This window comes from Juglans microcarpa x Juglans regia, chromosome 2D, assembly GCF_004785595.1.
Source record: "Juglans microcarpa x Juglans regia isolate MS1-56 chromosome 2D, Jm3101_v1.0, whole genome shotgun sequence".
Lineage (NCBI taxonomy): Eukaryota > Viridiplantae > Streptophyta > Magnoliopsida > Fagales > Juglandaceae > Juglans > Juglans microcarpa x Juglans regia.
This window is the reverse complement of record NC_054596.1, coordinates 3,008,006-3,027,250: the sequence shown is the minus strand read 5'-3', so window position 1 is coordinate 3,027,250 and position 19,245 is coordinate 3,008,006. Positions and strand designations below refer to the sequence as shown.

General features: G+C 36.4%; 3 protein-coding genes across 4 annotated transcripts; all 3 read left to right on the top strand.

Annotated features, from left to right (window-relative positions):
* The first annotated feature begins 1,238 nt into the window (after positions 1–1,238).
* On the top strand, positions 1,239–2,588 carry LOC121248108 (RING-H2 finger protein ATL56-like). Of its 2 annotated transcripts, none has more exons than XM_041146463.1 (2): positions 1,239–2,202; positions 2,434–2,553. In XM_041146463.1, the coding sequence occupies exons 1-2, from the start codon at positions 1,581–1,583 to the stop codon at positions 2,451–2,453; spliced, it is 642 nt and encodes a 213-aa protein (XP_041002397.1). In that variant the 5' UTR covers positions 1,239–1,580; the 3' UTR covers positions 2,454–2,553. The 2 variants fall into 2 exon arrangements, with proteins under 2 accessions (XP_041002397.1, XP_041002398.1); XM_041146464.1 differs by having other exon boundaries at positions 1,240–2,202; positions 2,476–2,588.
* An 8,193-nt stretch (positions 2,589–10,781) lies between these two features.
* Positions 10,782–12,981, top strand: LOC121250620 (UDP-glycosyltransferase 90A1-like). Its single transcript, XM_041149789.1, has 2 exons — positions 10,782–10,843; positions 11,443–12,981. The coding sequence occupies exon 2, from the start codon at positions 11,532–11,534 to the stop codon at positions 12,939–12,941; it is 1,410 nt and encodes a 469-aa protein (XP_041005723.1). The 5' UTR covers positions 10,782–10,843; positions 11,443–11,531; the 3' UTR covers positions 12,942–12,981.
* A 4,415-nt stretch (positions 12,982–17,396) lies between these two features.
* LOC121250619 (UDP-glycosyltransferase 90A1-like) lies at positions 17,397–19,245 on the top strand. Its single transcript, XM_041149787.1, has one exon. It carries the CDS (start codon positions 17,477–17,479, stop codon positions 18,890–18,892), a length of 1,416 nt encoding a protein of 471 aa, XP_041005721.1. The 5' UTR covers positions 17,397–17,476; the 3' UTR covers positions 18,893–19,245.

Genomic DNA, 19,245 nt, shown 5'->3' with positions numbered 1-19,245 from the left:
CAAGACACGTGTCTAGCTAATCCATCCATGAAGACAGATTGAATGAACCTGAAAAAAAGATAAAAAGTGAAGGCAGAAGAGGTTCCTTCACGTGTTAATCAAAGCTTTTTGAAGCGCAGTAGTAGTGAATCTTTAGAAGGTTAACACATGATCATACTACCCGACAAGGTGGACGCACAGAAAGTACTTAGTGGTATAAAGTATAAGTAATGATATATGCCCAATAAATTATATGATATATTGTATAATAATATTATAAAAAAGAGATATTTTTATAAAATTATGTTATTTTTATAAAATATTTTATAAAAATATTTTTTATCTAATACATTATTGTATAATATATTGTATAAAATTTTATATGTAAATATTTTTTTATAAAGTATAAGGATCTTGCTATTGTACGATAAAAAGGTAACGGTGCTGCATCGATAAGAGTAAATTTTTTATTTTTTTTACATTTTTTTAAAAAATATTTTTAAATATGTATTTTTAAAAAAATATCAATTCATTAATAAATACTAAAAAAAAAAAAAAAAAAGGTCGATTTGGGGTTTCAATTCATCGGTCTCTAGCATTTTCCAAAGTATAAGCTAAACAACCGAATTGTCCTTTGACTTATACTGTTAGGCCGGTGGCTGGCTCTGTCATCAATATGCCAAAACCATGAAAAGAAAGAAAACAAGAAAGTTCGTGGAAAAGATAATGGTAAGAAGATAAAGAGAAAAAGGACGTCTAAACCTGCCATCAGCCTTTGTGTCCTGTACAATGGACCACCCTACCTTTCAAATGCCCCAGTTTTATTATGGTTGTGGGGTACGTAGTGTTGAAGGTTCAGTTCGTAGTTGGACAAAAAAAAAAAAAAAAAAAAAAAAAAAAAAAAAAAAAAAAAAAAAGGGTTGATTTTCCTGCCATTATTTTGCCCCCCACTTGCACATTTTGGTTGTGTGTGTCACTGTATATATATGAAAAAATCTAATTGTAATCGATTATGCGTATTAAAACGCGCGTTCATTTAATATGATTGGTTAAAAAATAAATTTTATTAAAAATAGAACTTATTTAAATTTAAAATATGAAGATAACAATATTAATACGTAGATTGGTACGTAAATTTACTTATATATAACAAAACTCTATATATATATATATATATATATTCCTACCCACTCAATAATAGAGATTAGCCAATGATACATAAACATTAATTAAACATCTTATTATACCAAATACATTGTTATAGGTCAGCTGTTATAGGTCAGCTACTTGTGTCTTCTTTATAAAGACATATATAACAACTACACCTGCTGCTTCGTGTTTTTAGCCGCCTTTTAATTAGGTTGTGAGTTTCTTCTGAGTTATGCCGAGATATGATGGCTTGAGTACTTCTTCGTTTCAAGAAAAGAACATTCAAAGTTGGTAATGGTTTTCGCTAGCTAATTTTGAAGAAAGATATATAGTTGGCGAATTAACCTCGATGCGCATGCTGGGTTTCTGAAATGAATTTTGAGAGATGTATTCAGAAAGAATATGGTGAGTAATGATCATTTTAATTTGGTGTTTCAACCCGGATTCTGGTAATGGCAATCGTCCTATCTGTGATACTGCTTTTTGGGGGTGTGGTGCTCCTGGTTCTAATCCATGTTTGCATTGTTGGGAGGGCGTTTAGTAGAGGATTCCCCGAAGGAACTCATGTGGTTGAGAGGATCAGCAGCACTGGAAGCACAAGCATGTCCCGGGACGACATAAACAAACTTCCTTGCTATGATTACATAGCCGAAGATGTGACAAGGAGCCCTGTGGATTGTGCAGTTTGCTTGGAGAATTTCAAGATGGGTGAAAAGTGCAGGTTGTTGCCGATATGCAAGCACAGTTTCCATGCCCAGTGCGTGGACGCATGGCTTATGAAAACGCCCATCTGTCCAATTTGTAGAACCTGTGCTGACTCTTGGAAGGGCGGTTCTGTTTCAGGTGAAGAAAGTAGATGTTTCAGCGATCTCAGTATTGAGTTGAGAGGGAGCCAAACAACAGGAAGTAGTCACCTCAGTGATATTCGGATTGAGTTAAGCGAGAGCCTGACAATAGAAAGTGACCGTCATATAAGTGACATTGGCACAGAAATACTCGGAGAAAACAAGACAGTGGGAAGCAGCCATTTGGATAATGCTGGGACTGAATCAGGAGAGAACCAAGCAAATATAGGTGGGGGTCAGCTGAGTTCTAATCCCTCTCGATCTCCTTCACCTTTGCAACGACCCGATCATATATGAGATAGCTGCAGCTTGAATAGTTGAAGTGATCTGTACTATTATAGAACTTAGAAGGATTAATTGTTAAATTTGTGTTACTTTTTTTAAGAACTTTAAAATTTCCCTATCTATTATAATTAAGCATATAAGTCCAACTTAAAAGTACTCTTTGATTGCATGGTAGATTTTCTGTTTGGTCCTTAGAAGACTCCTATGCTTGATACAGGCCGTGACTAAAGATGAACCGTAAAGGTGAATGATTACAAGGAAGGAGAAGGTGAAATTGGGGAGAAGAGAAGAGAAGAAAGAGATCAACCTTCTTCCCATTCGCGTTCCTCCTTTCTATAGACTATGGTCTTGTTTAACAATACAAACTGTTTTTACATATTCTCATAGTACTACTTAATTAAATACTATTCATAAACTATTATGAGATATTAATAGTATCCAAACGAACCCAATATTCTCATTGGGATTAGTGGCATTTGTCCTCCCTACTTTCAAGTCTATTGATGGGCCTCGGCCCTTGAGAGTCCTTATTCTGGATTAGGCTTCTTCTATATTCGAACTGGGCTGCTCTAATCTCGGCCCATACAGAATAAAAAAGTTATGTTTTGAAACAACGGATTGGATCCAAAGAATGTAACGGCTGGTTGGATACAAAAGGTTTTCGAAAGCCTCTCACATATATCACATTCACGCACTTCGACAAGATAAGTGGGTTTTGATGTGATCAGTAATGGCTGTCATGATCATCTGACCTAGATTACCACGATGGATCTGTTTATGATTAGAAAATTGATAAACACATGACACTTTATATAATATTTTATATAATAATATTTAAAAAAAATATATTTTTATAAAATATCTTATAAAGCTATCATTATTTTATAAAAATATTCTTATTTTATAATATATTATAAAAAATATTATATAAAGTTATATATTTATCACTTCTAGTTGATTACGTGTAATAGCAATAATACAGTCGTCCTGGCCTGGTATTGTTGCGATGAGAATGGCGTCTCTAGGCGTAGCATTTATCACCCGTACATGGAGATCAAATCAACCATCCTGGCCTTGTATTATGGATGTAGGTCGACTCTGTTTTATCCCACAATTAGTTTGTCCACTTTATTTATTTATTTTTTATTATTTTTAAGAAAGTTAATTTCATTAAACAAAAAAAGTGATACATAAGTATGAGATTGGGGTTCCATAACAATCATCTCAAAAAGTAATAAAAAATAGTGCAAAATGGTGAACGGGTATATTTGAGACCAATTTCTTGATCCTTATCCATACCCTATAAAAGGATGTCGTCTTATAGAAAGATGAAAATATATTCACAAAAATGCGAACAATGGAACCACCGCCGGAGACGATGGAACCTCTGTTAGAAGTGGTAAAGGTGGCGGGTGCACTGTCACATATTGTCTGGAAATTATTTTTGGAGAAGTCCAACATCCCTAGTACAAAATCACTGGTTAGGAAAAACGGTAACATAAAGTAGCAACCAGAATCTAAACCGAGTCGTCGGCGTCGGATTAACACAGGTAGTGGCGGCGCGTGCAGGACACGCGCCACCTGAGGAGGTGGTTGAACGAGCAGATCTAATGGATTTGAGGCCTCTGATGCCGGTGAGGCCCTGCGTGGTCTCCAATGTCGCTCTAGGATGCGGCTGCGGCTAAAAAACTCGCACGGCTAGGGTCGCACGTGCACCAAATGCGCTGAGCAGAACTGTGTTTTTCTTCTCCGAACATGAAGATTGGCGACCAGAGAAGTTGAATCGGCGTCGTGTGTTGGTCGGAAGTTGCCAAAAAGCAGTAGATCAGCGCTAAGGAGAGGAAACTAAGGAAAAACCTACGGTAAAAAACCAAACAGAAAAACATAAAAGTAGAAAAGTCTCTAGGGCTGGCTAGGGGAGGAGTTGGCCGGAACCCAAGCTTCGAACCCCCTCTGTCCAGTGAAAACGGAGGAAATGTCGGTTTCTCTACTTACCATTACTCATATTTTACATAAGTGCATAATAACCTTCAAGAATATTATATATATATATATGATACACATGATGCATGTCAAAGACCCATTTTAAGAAAAAAAAAATAAAAGTTTTAGAACTATTCAGCCTCCCAAAAAATGTGTGGAGGTCGGATTCTATAGCCAATACGTAGCCTATCAAATGGTGTCGTGTCCCAACTCTCAAACTAAACGAGTGGCGGATGTTTGGGGCAAGATAAAGAGATCCCACCATGTACCCCACGTCCATTTCTGAAGACATCACGTCCATTTCTGAAGACATGTACGTACGCACTGGCCGGATAATTGTGTGGTTTAGCATGCATGATTTGCTTGCAACTTGATCAACGAAGATATTCTTAGCAGCGGTTTGGATTCAAGTTGAGATAAATTGAAATAATTTGTAAATAATATAATAAAATTTAAATTATTTATTATATTTTATATAAAAATTTAAAAAAATTATTTTAAAATTTAAAAAGTTAAATTATTTATTATATCTTATGTAAAAATTTTAAAAAATTATAATGATAAGATGAAATGAGATAAATTGAAATAGATTTTGAATATAAATGGACCTTAAGAGTATATTTAGATGTTAAACTGAATTGAGTTGAGATGATAAAATATTATTAGAATATTATTTTTTATTATTATTATTATTTTAAAATTAAAAAAAATTAAATTATTTATTATATTTTATATTAAAATTTAAAAAATTTATAATAATAAATTAAAATGAATTGAAATGAATTTATTTTTCGAAATTTAAAAGTATCAAAGATGAGACAGGAATCGGAAGGAACCATGCCACGTTTGCACGTACGTGGCCGGGGTGTCTGATTTTGATGTTGGTTGGCTGTTTTGTCAATATTATTAATGTATTCTTCGATCGACGCGTGCAAGCAGTAGTACTGACATTCTGTGCAAGAGTAAAGCTAGCGTGCCGCTGGTGCAAAGTTAGTGTTTTTTTTCTTTAATTTAATTTTTGTATTCACATTTTTTTTATTATTTATAAATATTTTTTAAAAAATATATTAATATATTAAAAATCACCTTAAGTATAAATAAAATATTATTATTAATTTTTTTTACAGAACGGTCAATTAGAACAGTAAATTTTATGTGACAAAGTAGATTTTCTTCTGTGCAATATGGAACTCACGTAAGATCATATAAAATTAATATATAATGTGATTCCTACGTTTCTGTCGCTTCTAGATCCATATTGATAAAGTAATCACAGCACCATGTACTCAAGATGCGCCAGCAACCGATTGTACTCAAGGAAAGAAGGCAATAGCTAGCACCCAAAGCAGAGCAGGTACACACGACCTTGATCAAGAATACAGTCCGGAGACATTCCTGTCAAAATAGAATAAAGAATCAGAAATACACGTGTCCTAATACTAGATGATAGGTTGTTATGTTTTGAGTGCTATAAATATTGCACATGTAATGGCAGAAATGTAAGTAAGGAATTCTCGGTATAATGCATTAGTCCTTTGAGGCATTTCAGTGAACACTTGTGCTATGTTTTCTTTTACCTTATTATGGTATCAAGAGGCCAGTGACCTCCGTCACCCTTCATCGATCCTAACACAAATGGAGTCTTCCATTCCTCCCAAGGATACTATCCCACCTTCCATAAATACCTCCCTTCTCAACTCAGCTAGCCATTTTATCACTATTAAACTTACGGTTGAAAACTACTTTTTGTGGAAGGCTCAAGTTGTACCTTTCTTCAAGGGTCATAGACTGTATCATCATGTGGACGGCTTTACAAATGTGCCCCTTCCCTTGATTAATAATGCTACAAATCCAGAGTATCTTAAATGGTCTCAACTTGATCAGTTAATCATTTCAGGCTTGAATTCCTCTCTATTCGAAAATGTTCTTGTACAAGTTCTTGAGTGTACCATTGCTCATGAAATATGGACTATGTTGCAAGACCTTTTCACAGCACAATCATCAGCGCATCTTATGCAGACCCAACTGCAACTTGCCACCCTAAAAAAGGGCCTTGAGTCTGTTACGGACTATTTCCATAAGGCGAAGTCTCTGGCAGCTTCTATGGCTGCCGCGGGTTAGCCCTTGTCTAATACTGAATTCTCAGTATATATGCTAGCCGGTCTAGGCATTGATTATGATTCCTTGGTGACTTCCCTTACTACTAGAGCAGACCCTCTTAGTCCTTCGCAAGTATACAGCTATTTACTCAATCATAAGTCTCGCTTGGCCCATCAAACACATACTCTTCTCTCTGGCAATCCCATGGCCGCGAATCTGACTCAAACCAAATCATCTCCTGGTCCTAGTTTTTCACCAACTCTTAGAGGTCAGGGATGTGGCCCACGCAGAGGTCGTGGGGGTCGCAATAGTCATTTTACCAACAGAAATGACAATAGACCTACTTGCCAAGTCTGTCACAAAGCTGGGCATACAGCCTTACGCTGCTATTTTTGGTTTGATCATAACTATCAACTCCTTCCTCCACCGAACCTCTCAGCCAACCTCACCACAGCTGCACCTCCCATGCAGTATACTCAATCTAATGCTTGGTTCCCCGATACTGCGGCAACGAATCACTTTACAAATGATTTTCAGAATCTGAACTTGGATTCCATCTATTATCAGGGCTCAGATCAAGTCAGTATTGGAGATGGCTCAACCATTCCTATTCAGCATACTGGTTCCGGACATTTCTATACTCCCACTGGCAAGTTCCTCTTATCTAAACTTTTGCATGTTCCTTCTATGACAAAAAATCTTTTGTCTATTCGTCAATTCTGTCTTGATAACTCTGTTTATTTTGAGTTTTATTCCTCTTGTTTTCTTGTGAAGGATTTACAAACTCGGGAAGCTCTTCTTCAAGGCACTGTTAGGAATGGCATATAAGTTCTCCCCACTCTCAACTCACCAAATCCTCAAGCTTTTATTTGAGAACGCACATTGGCTTTCAACTGGCATATGCGCCTTGGTCATCCATCTTCTAGAGTTACCTCTTTTATTATTAGTAATTTTAAGCTTCCCACAAATTCAAGTAACCCGTTATCTCCATGTTCGGCTTGTCCACAAGCCAAAGCTCATGCTTTACCTCATCCCCCTTCTTCATCTCGTTCTCTTCACCCTTTTGAGTTATTGTTTATAGATGTTTGGGGACCGACACCAGTATTATCATCTGCTGGATGTCGGTATTACTTGTCAATTGTTGATGATTTTACTAAATATATTTGGTTTTTTTCGCGTCAAGCAAAATCTGAGTCACTTCTATTTTTATTGCATTTTTGCGTTATGTTAAAAATTGTTTTTCACAAAATGTTAAAACCGTGCAAATGGATGGGGGTAGAGAATTTTGCCCTCTTCAAAAAGTACTACAATCAAATGGCATAAGTCATCGCCTCACCTGTCCTTATTCTCATGCACAAAATGGCAGTGTTGAGCGACGACATCGCCACATTGTTGAGACAGGACTTACTTTACTTGCCCAAGCCTCAATGCCTTTTAAATACTAGTCCGCTGCTTTTCAAACCGCAGTTTATTTAATCAATAGGATGCCTACTTCCATTTTAAAAAATAAATCTCCATTTCAAATGCTTTTTAATTGTTCTCCTGATTATAATTTTCTTCGCACATTTGGAGCTGCTTGTTGGCCCAACTTGCGTCCTTTCAATAAACATAAAATGGATCTACGCTCTAAACTGTGTGTTTTTATGGGATATAGTCTTGATCATAATGGCTATAATTGTTTACACGTACCATGTGGTCGCACTTATGTTTCATGTGACGTTCAATTTCATGAAAATCAGTTTCTGTTTTTGTCTGAGTCCTATGATAAAATTCAAAATCCCACTCGTGCTCCACATTCAGCACCTATTTTACCATCTTTAGACCAATTGGTCTCATTGACCGATCTCTAAAGTCCACTACTGGATGTCTGCAGCCCACCAAATCACATGGGTCTCACTTCCGAATCGCACTCTCACTCATATCTTTACGGGCTCACAATCTTCATCTAGCCCAACTTCTTCATTTACACCCACCTCATCATCGAGTCCAGTTCCTCCCAGAAATCTATCTCCATCTCGAGAATCTTCAAACCCTATCCTTAACTCTGCACTGCCTAACTCAATGGCTCTCTCTTCCGCAAATACCCATCCAATGATAACGAGGTTGAAAGCAAATGTGCGATGTCCCAAAGAACGTAATGATGGAACCTTTCCATGGCCGATTCCCAAACACTCTGCCTCACTTACAATTTCTTCTTCATCTGAGGTTCTTGAAGAACCTGTATCTTACACAGATGCTTCTAAATACCCGTAATGGCGTCCCGCCATGCAATTTAAGTTTCAGGCTCTCCTTCAAAACTCCACTTGGGATTTAGTTCCACCTTCTCCTTCTCTCAATGTCTTGGGTCCGAAATGGGTCTTGAAAACAAAGAGGCGTGCTAATGGCTCTATCGAACAGCGCAAGGCACGTCTTGTTGCCAAGGGATTTCATCAACAACCTTGGGTAGATTATACTGAAACCTTTTCTCCTGTTGTAAAACCTGTTACTATTCGATTATTACTTTCTATTGCTGTCTCGTGTAAATGGCCATTACACCAACTAGATATTCAAAATTCCTTCCTGCATGGTGACTTAGAAGAAGCAGTGTATATGCATCAACCTCCTGGTTTTGTCAATCCCGATTATCCAACATACATTTGCAAGCTGAAAAAGGCCATCTATGGCCTTAAACAGGCTGCTCGAGCCTGGTTCTCAAAGCTAAGTTCTCAACTCCTTTCTCTTGGATTTTTAGAATCCAAGTCTGATTCATCTTTATTTATTTTTAAACAAGTTGGTTATGTTGTCTTTGTTTTAGTCTATGTTGACGATATAATTGTTACTGGCTCACATTCTTTGTTAATTTCAGATTTTATAACAGCCATGAGCAATCATTTTCCTGTTAAAGACCTTGGTCAACTACATTTTTTCCTGGGTATAGAAGTCTCTCGAAATAGTCATGGTCTATATCTAAGTCAGTCCAAATACATTGCTAATATTCTGCATCGCACAAATATGCATAATGCTAAAACTGTTTCATCACCAATGTCCACTTCCACTAAGCTTACGGCTCTTGATGGTTCCTCTTTTGACGATCCTCATTTTTATAGGAGTGTTGTAGGCAGTCTATAATATTTGGCGTTTATCCGTCCAGATATTTCTTTTGCTGTTAATAAAGTTTGTCAATTTATGCACTGTCTAAAAAATTCTCACTGGCAAGCTGTAAAGCGAATTCTTCGTTATTTACGTTTAACTACTCATTATGGACTATACTTCTTCTCTCAATCCTTGTTTAATATCTCGGCCTACTCTAATGCTGATTGGGCCGGATGCCCTGATGATAGAAAATTCACTGGTGGGTTCTGTGTCTTTTTTGGTTCGCATCTTATTTCATGGGGATCCAAAAAGCAACCAACGGTTGCTCGATCATCAACTGAAGCTGAATATAAGGCTGTTGCCAACACTATTTGTGAGATTTTATGGATACAATCTCTTTTAAAAGAACTTGGAATATTTTTAATCAAAGCTCTTACACTATGGTGTGATAACTTGGGGGCACATACTTGTCTGTTAATCCAGTACTTCACTTTCGTACAAAACATGTTGAATTGGATTATCATTTTGTTCGTGATCAAGTAGCTGCAAAAACTCTCATTGTTTCCTTTGTTTCTAGCAAGGAACAACTTGCAGATATCCTAACAAAACCACTTTCCACAGCTCGGTTTTCTTCACTACGATCAAGCCTCACTATTTGTGAAGTGCCGCTTGCATCGAGGGGGGCTGATAAAGTAATCACAGCACCATATACTCAAGGTGCGCCAGCAACCGATTGTACCAAGGAAAGAAGGCAACAGCTAGCACCCAAAGCAGAGCAAGTACACACTGCCTTGATCAAGAAAGTATCATAATACAGCCTGGAGACATTCCTGTCAAAACAGAATAAAGAATCAGAAATACACGTGTCTTAATACTAGAGGATAGGTTGTTATGTTTTGAGTGCTATAAATATTGTACATGTAATGGCAGAAATGTAAGTAAGGAATTCTCGGTATAATGCAGTAGCCCTTTGAGGCATTTCAATGAACACTTGTGCTCTGTTTTCTTTTACTTTATTACAGATCATGATGATCAACTGATTATTCACCGCTTAAAATGAGAGAGATTATTGATGAATCTCGTCATTGCATTCAAGCATTCTATATTAATAATGATCATCTAGAAGACATGATCATGATCATGAATATTAAGGACATCATGAAAAACAAGTACTACTGCAGGGATACTATACTCATCACTGCCATCGAATGATAATTAGGATGTGATCTAATATTGCTAGTGTCGAGAAGTGGTCCATCCTGAAAGTCCGACCTCCAAAAATCACCTACGTACTGATCATCATCCGTCGTCGTATATGCCAACTGAGTTTGATGTATGTGCGTTCCTGATGCATATCATGTACGCGTACGACGTGTATACTCCGGCCGACACATATTAAGCAGTACTAGTACTTTTGACTCTAGAAAACAATTATTTTAGTCTTAATGTAATGCCTAAGTTTACGTGACCTTTTCACTTTTACATAAATTAATTTGAAGAACTTCGTGTGCGGGAAAGTAGTATATAGACTAATTGGTTCATCATGGATAGTTTAAGTTAGGAAATTAGCGTTTCAACAATGTTGAATTGAATTGAATTGAGTTGAGATGATAAAATATTAATTTTTAATATTATTATTATTTTAAAATTTAAAAAATTTAAATTATTTATTATATTTTATGTTAAAATTTAAAAAAATTATAATAACGAAATGATATGAGTTTAATTTTCAAACGAAGCTGCTCGTTAGGTAATTGGCATTTCAAACGTCTGCCAAAAACGCGGGATATTATTGATGATACTGCGTCCATGGTCCATCCTACGGTGGGGCCACGAGTCTTCTACAACATAATTCTGTCACAAACGTTATCTACCATCTTTATACCGTACAATAATATATTTAGTTTTTTTTATCTAAATATATATATATTTAGGTGTGGTGCAGAGAATTGATAAGAAATTTGATTTTTTCTATATTATATAGTCTTGATCACGGACAACGAGTTCTTTATATGCAATCGCCATTAATATTAGACCAGCGCAGCTACATCTAACCAGGGAGACGAACAATTGCGAGCCATGAAAGCTGTGTGAAAGAAGAAGAAGAATAAATTAATCATGAATTTCAACCCTTCTGATGATGCAGAACCTCTCCATGTGGTTCTCTTTCCTTTCATGTCCAAAGGTCATACCATTCCAATCCTCCACCTAGCCCACCTCCTACTCCGTCGCCGTCTCGCCGTCACCATCTTCACCACCCCAGCCAACCGTCCCTTCATCGCTCAGTTTCTCTCGAACAGTTCTGCCTCCATTGTCACCCTCCCCTTCCCTCAGAACGTTCCCGGACATGATGATATCCCTGCTGGCACCGAGAGCACCGACAAACTTCCCTCAATGTCCCTCTTCCATTCATTTGCACTCTCCACCAGGTTCATGCAGCCCGACTTCGAACGAGCGCTCGAGACTCTTCCCCGTGTCAGCTTCATGGTCACTGATTGGTTCCTCTGGTGGACTGCAGAGCCGGCCTCCAGGTTCAACATCCCACGGTTTATATTCAGTGGCATGTGTTATTACGCTACAACCGTTTGCAGAGCTGTAATGATGGATCGGCTTCTATTTGGACCCCAGTCAGACGATGAGTTGGTAACTTTGACAACTTTTCCATGGGTCAAAGTCACTAAAAATGACTTCGAACGGCAATTCAGGGAGCCCTTTGGTCTGGAACTTGAGTTTACAATGAAGACTATGCTATCGGCAACTAATGCTCATGGTATTATAGTCAACAGCTTCTATGAGCTTGAGCCTGTGTTCGCTGATTATTGGAACCTTAACTGTTCACCTAAGTCCTGGTCCGTGGGGCCTCTTTGCTTGGCTGAGCTACCAAAGGCTCAACCGGAACCTCACAAGAAGCCCATATGGGTGCAATGGCTGGACGAGAAACTTGACCAGGGGAACTCAGTTCTGTACGTAGCCTTCGGGTCTCAGGTGGAGATTTCGCCTGCACAACTCAAAGAAATAGAAATTGGGTTGGAAGAATCCAAAGTGAATTTCTTGTGGGTGATAAGAAAGATCGAGTCTGAGATATTCTCGGATGGTTTTGAAGAGAGAGTGAAAGATAGAGGAATTGTAGTGAGAGACTGGGTTGACCAAAAGGAGATTTTGATGCAGGAGTGTGTCCAGGGGTTTCTCAGCCACTGTGGGTGGAATTCTGTTTTGGAGAGCATATGTGCTGGGGTGCCAATCCTTGCATGGCCCATGATGGCAGAGCAACATCTTAATGCAAGAATGGTGACGGAGGAAATAATGGCCGGATTGAGGGTTGAGACCTGTGATGGGTCAGCGAGAGGGTTTGTGAAGAGTGAGGGGTTAGAGAAAACGGTGAGGCAGTTGATGGAGGGGGAGAGGGGGAAAGGGGTGAGGAAGAAGGTGAAGGAACTTGCAGAAACGGCCAAGAAGGCTGTGGAGGAAGGTGGATCGTCCTGGAGGACTTTGGATTTGCTGATTGATGAGATCACATGCATGCAGTAGGAAGGCGGAGACGAGCGCTGGCTGTATAATTCAGAATCTGAAAGCCGTTATTATTTCATGATGTTCATCTTAGCTTGCTTTTGCTCCTAATTATGATTGCTGATAGATATGGAAGTTTTTTTTATATCCATTTAGTTTGTAGCCCTTCGTCTGTGAAATAATGAAACTTTATTTCAAATTTTTCAGCACGCAAACATTGAAGAGAGAGGGAGGGACAAAAAATCAGCAACATTTCATTTTTTTATTGAATTATCTGATTTTCGAGTAATAACTATAATTTTTTTAGAGCAGAGAGTAGGATAGTGATAATTGATAAATTTATTTATGTAGGTAAATAAATAAATAAAGTATACAAGATTTAGGAGGGAGTGTAGTTTTGATATAAAAGAGAGACTCAGGACCACCGGCGTCTAAAATTTAAGATAAACAGTGAGCCACCGATGCACACAATCAATTTGTAGAGACGCCGGAAGCCTCCCACAGCTCAAATCAACAACATCTCCTTTACCTTGAAGTTTCACTTATGTCCCTTGCAAATTGTAATAAAGCAATCGGATCTGATAACAACAAAAAATTCGTGTGCTGTAATTGTAAAAATATGAGCATCTCATAACCACGGCAAATTATTTTATCTCATCATTTTAAATGATTATTCTTAACATGATAAATATAACATAACAATTGTTAAAATTATGCAATTACTAATATTCTCATTAATTTTATCTGTCAAGTCTATCTAGTAGTAGATGAAGATACTGAATGTGTAACGGTTGTTATCTTCAGACTCATAGCAAAAGAAATATTGAATCGTACAACTGTTGATCTCTTTGAACACACAGACGAGGTAGAATATTTAATGCATTATGTTTTTATATTTTTTCATTATTACAGGAGCACCTACTATATTTAACAAATATTACAACTACAGTTTCAGAAAATGAATAGATTATGTACTTGCAGTAGGCATAAATGAATCAACATGAACAACTATGTTAGAATAAACTCAATGCACTCGTTGTCCATCCTATAAATCAAATTATGTCATAAGCACTCAAAATCTCTTCTTCTTAAACTAATCACAGTTATATACTTAAATAATTAAGATACTAAATTATATGTAAAGTCTATACTTCTTTCTTCACTTTGTATATTTTGTTCAATTTTTGGTTAAATTTCTTTTTTCACCTTCTCATTTACTTTTTTATACTATTTTTAATTTTTTCTTTTTATATTTATCAACGGGGCACATGTGCAGTGCACGTTGCCCTTACTAGTATAAGAAATAAATTAGAAGATAAGAAAGATAGAAAGATTTGTAAGCATTCAAAAATTAAAAATTTGCAATGAAAATAAACATCCCAACGCATAAAAAAAAAAGTAACAACAAATCAACACCTATCAGGTGAAAAAAAATAAATAAATCTAAGATCTGAAAGATGAGGCTTCAAATTCATAACATTTTCAAAAAATGAAGTTTTAAAAAAATAGGAAAAAGAAACACAGATGGAGATTTCTAAGAAGTATAATCTCAAATTTGTATGTATTAAAAAAAATAGAAACGAGCACAAAGAGATAATCAACACGAATTTGTTGGAAAAAAAAAATTTTGAAAGATGAGGCTTCACATCCGTTAGATTTAAAATTTTATTTCTGAAAAAGTAGAGCAAGAAGAGCAAACCAACAAACAACAACCGAAAATACACAAAATAAAACAGATCTGAAAGATTAACGCTTCGTTTGGATCCTTAACTCCTCTCAACTCATCATTACAACTTTTTCAAATTCCAACACAAAATATAATAAACAATTCAACTTTTTCAAATTTTAAAATAATAATAATATTAAAAAAATAATATTTTAACAATATTTTATCATCTCAACTCATCATTATAACTTTTTCAAATTCTAACATAAAATATAATAAACAATTCAATTTTTTCAAATTTTAAAATAATAATAATATTAAAAAATAATATTTTAATAATATTTTATCATCTCAACTCTATTCAACTCAACATCCAAACATAACTTAGATTCGTAAGATTTAAAAACAATAAAGTTGTAGAAATAAATAAATGAAAATAAACACAAATATGAGGGTGGGAATTGTAGTGTGCGTGAGAGGGCAGAAGAGAGAGATAGAAAGTGTTGTTTGTGAGTGCAACAGAGTAGAGAGAGAAGCAGTGATAGTGCAAAAAAAAAAAAAAAGAGAGAGCAGAGAAAAAGAAGAGGAGAATAGAGAAAAATATGGAGAGAGCGAATGAAGAAGGGTCTGGAAGGTGAAATAAGGGGCTGTGGGCCATGGGGTCCCGTCGAGATGCATTTATAAGAGAGGTGAAAAAAACCTAGGGTTTGTTCTAATAAAACAGCACTGTATGGATTTGGCGTTAGGAAGAGATGGGTGGTCTGCATTCTTGTGATGTTTTTTGTCTCAATAGACTATTATATTTTTATAAAAAATTATATTTAATTTTTTTTAAAAAAATAGTGCTGTAAAATATTTTATTTTGTTTTTTTTAAATATATATTGTATTTTTATTTTATTAATAAATTCCATTTAATGATTTGATTTGATATATAATTTCGAGAATTTTTTTTTTTTTAATCTTGAATCAATTTTTTCCTTGAATTAACAAATCTTATATAAATAACAGGTTTGATATTCTGAAAATTTAATATTGATTGTTGAATATTAAATTTTATATTAATACTAAATCTGATATTGATAATATTATTAATATTTTTATTAATAACATTATTAATAAGAAATTTCATTTTCTCCAATCTTTTATTTTGTTTAATTTTAAACTCTATAAATATTGAATTTATTTATGATATCTGTTATTATTCTTAATAACATGAACAATTACGCCAGAATAAACTCACCGTGCTCTCTGCCCAGCCTATAAATCACGCTAGATCATAAATACTCAAAATCTTTTTTTATTAGGCTTCTCACTATTGTAATTATATACTTAAATAGGACGCTAACTTGTATGTAAAGTTCGTGTTTATTTCTTCACTTTTAAGTTCATGTTCATGTCTTCACTTTTAAGCTCATGTAAATTTCTCGCTATAGTAATTATATGCTTAAATAGGATGCTGACTTTGAATACTCACTTTGATTTGCCTATCTCTCTCTCAAATGGGCAGTTCAATAGATTCAACTGCGGGTTCACATGCCTGTTGGTTCGTCAAAGCCACTAATTTGCAAAGATAAATATTCACTTGCCTCTGTGATATTACTATCAACTTAAACTTTTGAATAATTTTTTCAAAGGTAATTAATTTGAATGAATTCACCCATTTGCATCCGCTCAAGTGTTTGAGACAATCAATTTTTTAACATGTGTTTGATTGGGTCAGTAAACTTGATTGGAATTTCGCCATTTATGCAAAAAATAGAGGGAGCCTTAAAGATAAAGATGTTTTTTTCTAGAAACATCAGCCTTTTAAACAAAAGATTTTGGTAAGCTTAACCAAACAATATTTTATTTTTAGTAAAAGAAATAGTCTTAATTTGCTTATGGATGCTACATTTCATTTAAGCGCATTCAATTCTTGAGTTTGCTGCCTAACAACATCCAAGATTCTCATTATATGTTATTCTATCCGGAACTCGTAAAAATACTATTGGATATAATGATTGATATTAGGATTTATAATATGAGATAAAAAGGGAAATGATTTAGTCAAAAAATCCTTACTCATATGCTACATGTGATAATATGATGATCTGCTTTACACGATGATCCTATCTGAAGTTGGCCTTGTTTTGCTGCCTATTATGCATCTTAATTCCAGCATTTAATGGTAGACAACTGGGCATACGTGCAGCGACTAGTATGAATATATATATGACCCAATAATTCCATGAACAATGATAAGATATTATGTGATGAGAAAAAATACTTTTAATTTTGAATTGTGTAATTATTATGTAATTATTTAAAAAATAATAATTAATGAGATTTATAAAAAAAATTAATTTTTTAATAATAAACTCTATTTTTTTTTAAGACGATTGCGTTATGTATACGTAATCCGTGACTGTATTTAGGATTACACTTATGTCATAAGGGTAAAAGTGATTTTTCATTTCCTGTGTCTCCGGCAACTCTGAAAATGACAGCTTTGATCAGTATTGATCTAGTCACCCCTCCTCTTTAATTATTATACTTTTTATTTCTATATTTGCTATCTTTTGTTTTCATTCATTAAATTATTTATTAATTATTATTTTTCAAATCATATTATTTTTGTAAAACAAAAAATTGTTTCAGCGACGTGCAAAAGCACGTTGCTCCCGAACCTGGTATATATATATATATATATATATATATATATATTTGTGTAGTGCAGATCTGATAAGAAATTTTTTTCTATATTATATAGTCTTGATCACGGACAACGAGTTCTATATATGCACTCGCCATTAATATTAGACCAGCACAGCTACATCTAACCAGGGATCAGACGGACAATTGCGAGCCATGAAAGCTGTGTGAAAGAAGAAGAAGAAGAAGAAATTAATCATGAGTTTCAACCGGCCTTCTGATGATGCAGAACCTCTCCATGTGGTTCTCTTTCCTTTCATGTCCAAAGGTCATACCATTCCAATCCTCCACCTAGCCCACCTCCTACTCCGTCGCCGTCTCGCCGTCACCATCTTCACCACCCCAGCCAACCGTCCCTTCATCGCTCAGTTTCTCTCGAACAGTTCTGCCTCCATTGTCACCCTCCCCTTCCCTCAGAAAGTTCCCGGACATCATGATATCCCTACTGGCACCGAGAGCACCGACAAACTTCCCTCAATGTCCCTCTTCTATTCATTTGCACTCTCCACCAGGTTCATGCAGCCCGACTTCGAACGAGCGCTCGAGACTCTTCCCCGTGTCAGCTTCATGGTCACTGATTGGTTCCTCTGGTGGACTGCAGAGCCGGCCTCCAGGTTCAACATCCCACGGTTTATATTCAGTGGCATGTGTTATTACGCTACGACCGTTGCCAAAGCTGTAAAGATGGATCGGCTTCTATTTGGACCCCAGTCAGACGATGAGTTGGTAACTGTGACAAATTTTCCAGGGGTCAAAGTCACTAAAAATGACTTCGAACGGCAATTCAGGGAGCCCTTTGGTCTGGAACTTGAGTTTACAATGAAGATCACTACGCTATCGGCAACGAATTGCCATGGTATTATAGTCAACAGCTTCTATGAGCTTGAGCCTGTGTTTGCTGATTATTGGAACCTTAACTGTTCACCTAAGTCCTGGTCCGTGGGGCCTCTTTGCCTGGCTGAGCTACCAAAGGCTCAACCGGAACCTCACAAGAAGCCCACATGGGTGCAATGGCTGGACGAGAAACTTGACCAGGGGAACTCAGTTCTGTACGTAGCCTTCGGGTCTCAGGTGGAGATTTCGCCTGCACAACTCAAAGAAATAGAAATTGGGTTGGAAGAATCCAAAGTGAATTTCCTGTGGGTGATAAGAAAGATCGAGTCAGAGATATTCTCGGCTGGTTTTGAAGAGGGAGTGAAAGATAGAGGAATTGTAGTGAGAGACTGGGTTGACCAAAAGGAGATTTTGATGCACGAGTGTGTCCAGGGGTTTCTCAGCCACTGTGGGTGGAATTCTGTTTTGGAGAGCATATGTGCTGGGGTGCCAATCCTTGCATGGCCCATGATGGCAGAGCAACATCTTAATGCAAGAATGGTGACGGAGGAAATAATGGCCGGATTGAGGGTTGAGACCTGTGATGGGTCAGCGAGAGGGTTTGTGAAGAGTGAGGGGTTAGAGAAAACGGTGAGGCAGTTGATGGAGGGAGAGATGGGGAAAGGGGTGAGGAAGAAGGTGAAGGAACTTGCAGAAACGGCCAAGAAGGCTATGGAGGAAGGTGGATCGTCCTGGAGGACTTTGGATTTGCTGATTGATGAGATCACATGCATGCAGTAGGAAGGCGGAGACGAGCGCTGGCTAGCTGTATAATTCAGAAACTGAAGGCCGTTATTATTTCTTGATGTTCATCTTAGCTTGCTTTTGCTCCTAATTACGATTGGTGATAGATGTGGAAGGTTGTTTTATATCCATTGAGTTTGTAACCCTTTATAAGGGTAATGCCTTCGTCGAGTAGTACTGGATTATGAATATATAAGATCGTTGAGGGATATTTTGATAATAAAAAAAAAGGGGTAGTGCTACTATGCCCCTCAATTTGCCTACTTTGTGTGTTCCTTAACGCATATTGCACTTGCCTTTTTTTTTTTTTTTCAAACATTTTTTTAATTAATTATTTGTTTAAATACCAA

Coding starts and splice junctions, on each gene's coding strand:
- LOC121248108 (XM_041146463.1), top strand. CDS start 1,581: ATGGCAATCGTCCTATCTGTGATACTGCTTTTTGGGGGTGTGGTGCTC. Junction 2,203..2,433: donor AGAGAACCAAGCAAATATAG/GTGGGGGTCAGC, acceptor ATTGCATGGTAG/ATTTTCTGTTTGGTCCTTAG.
- LOC121250620 (XM_041149789.1), top strand. CDS start 11,532: ATGAATTTCAACCCTTCTGATGATGCAGAACCTCTCCATGTGGTTCTC.
- LOC121250619 (XM_041149787.1), top strand. CDS start 17,477: ATGAGTTTCAACCGGCCTTCTGATGATGCAGAACCTCTCCATGTGGTT.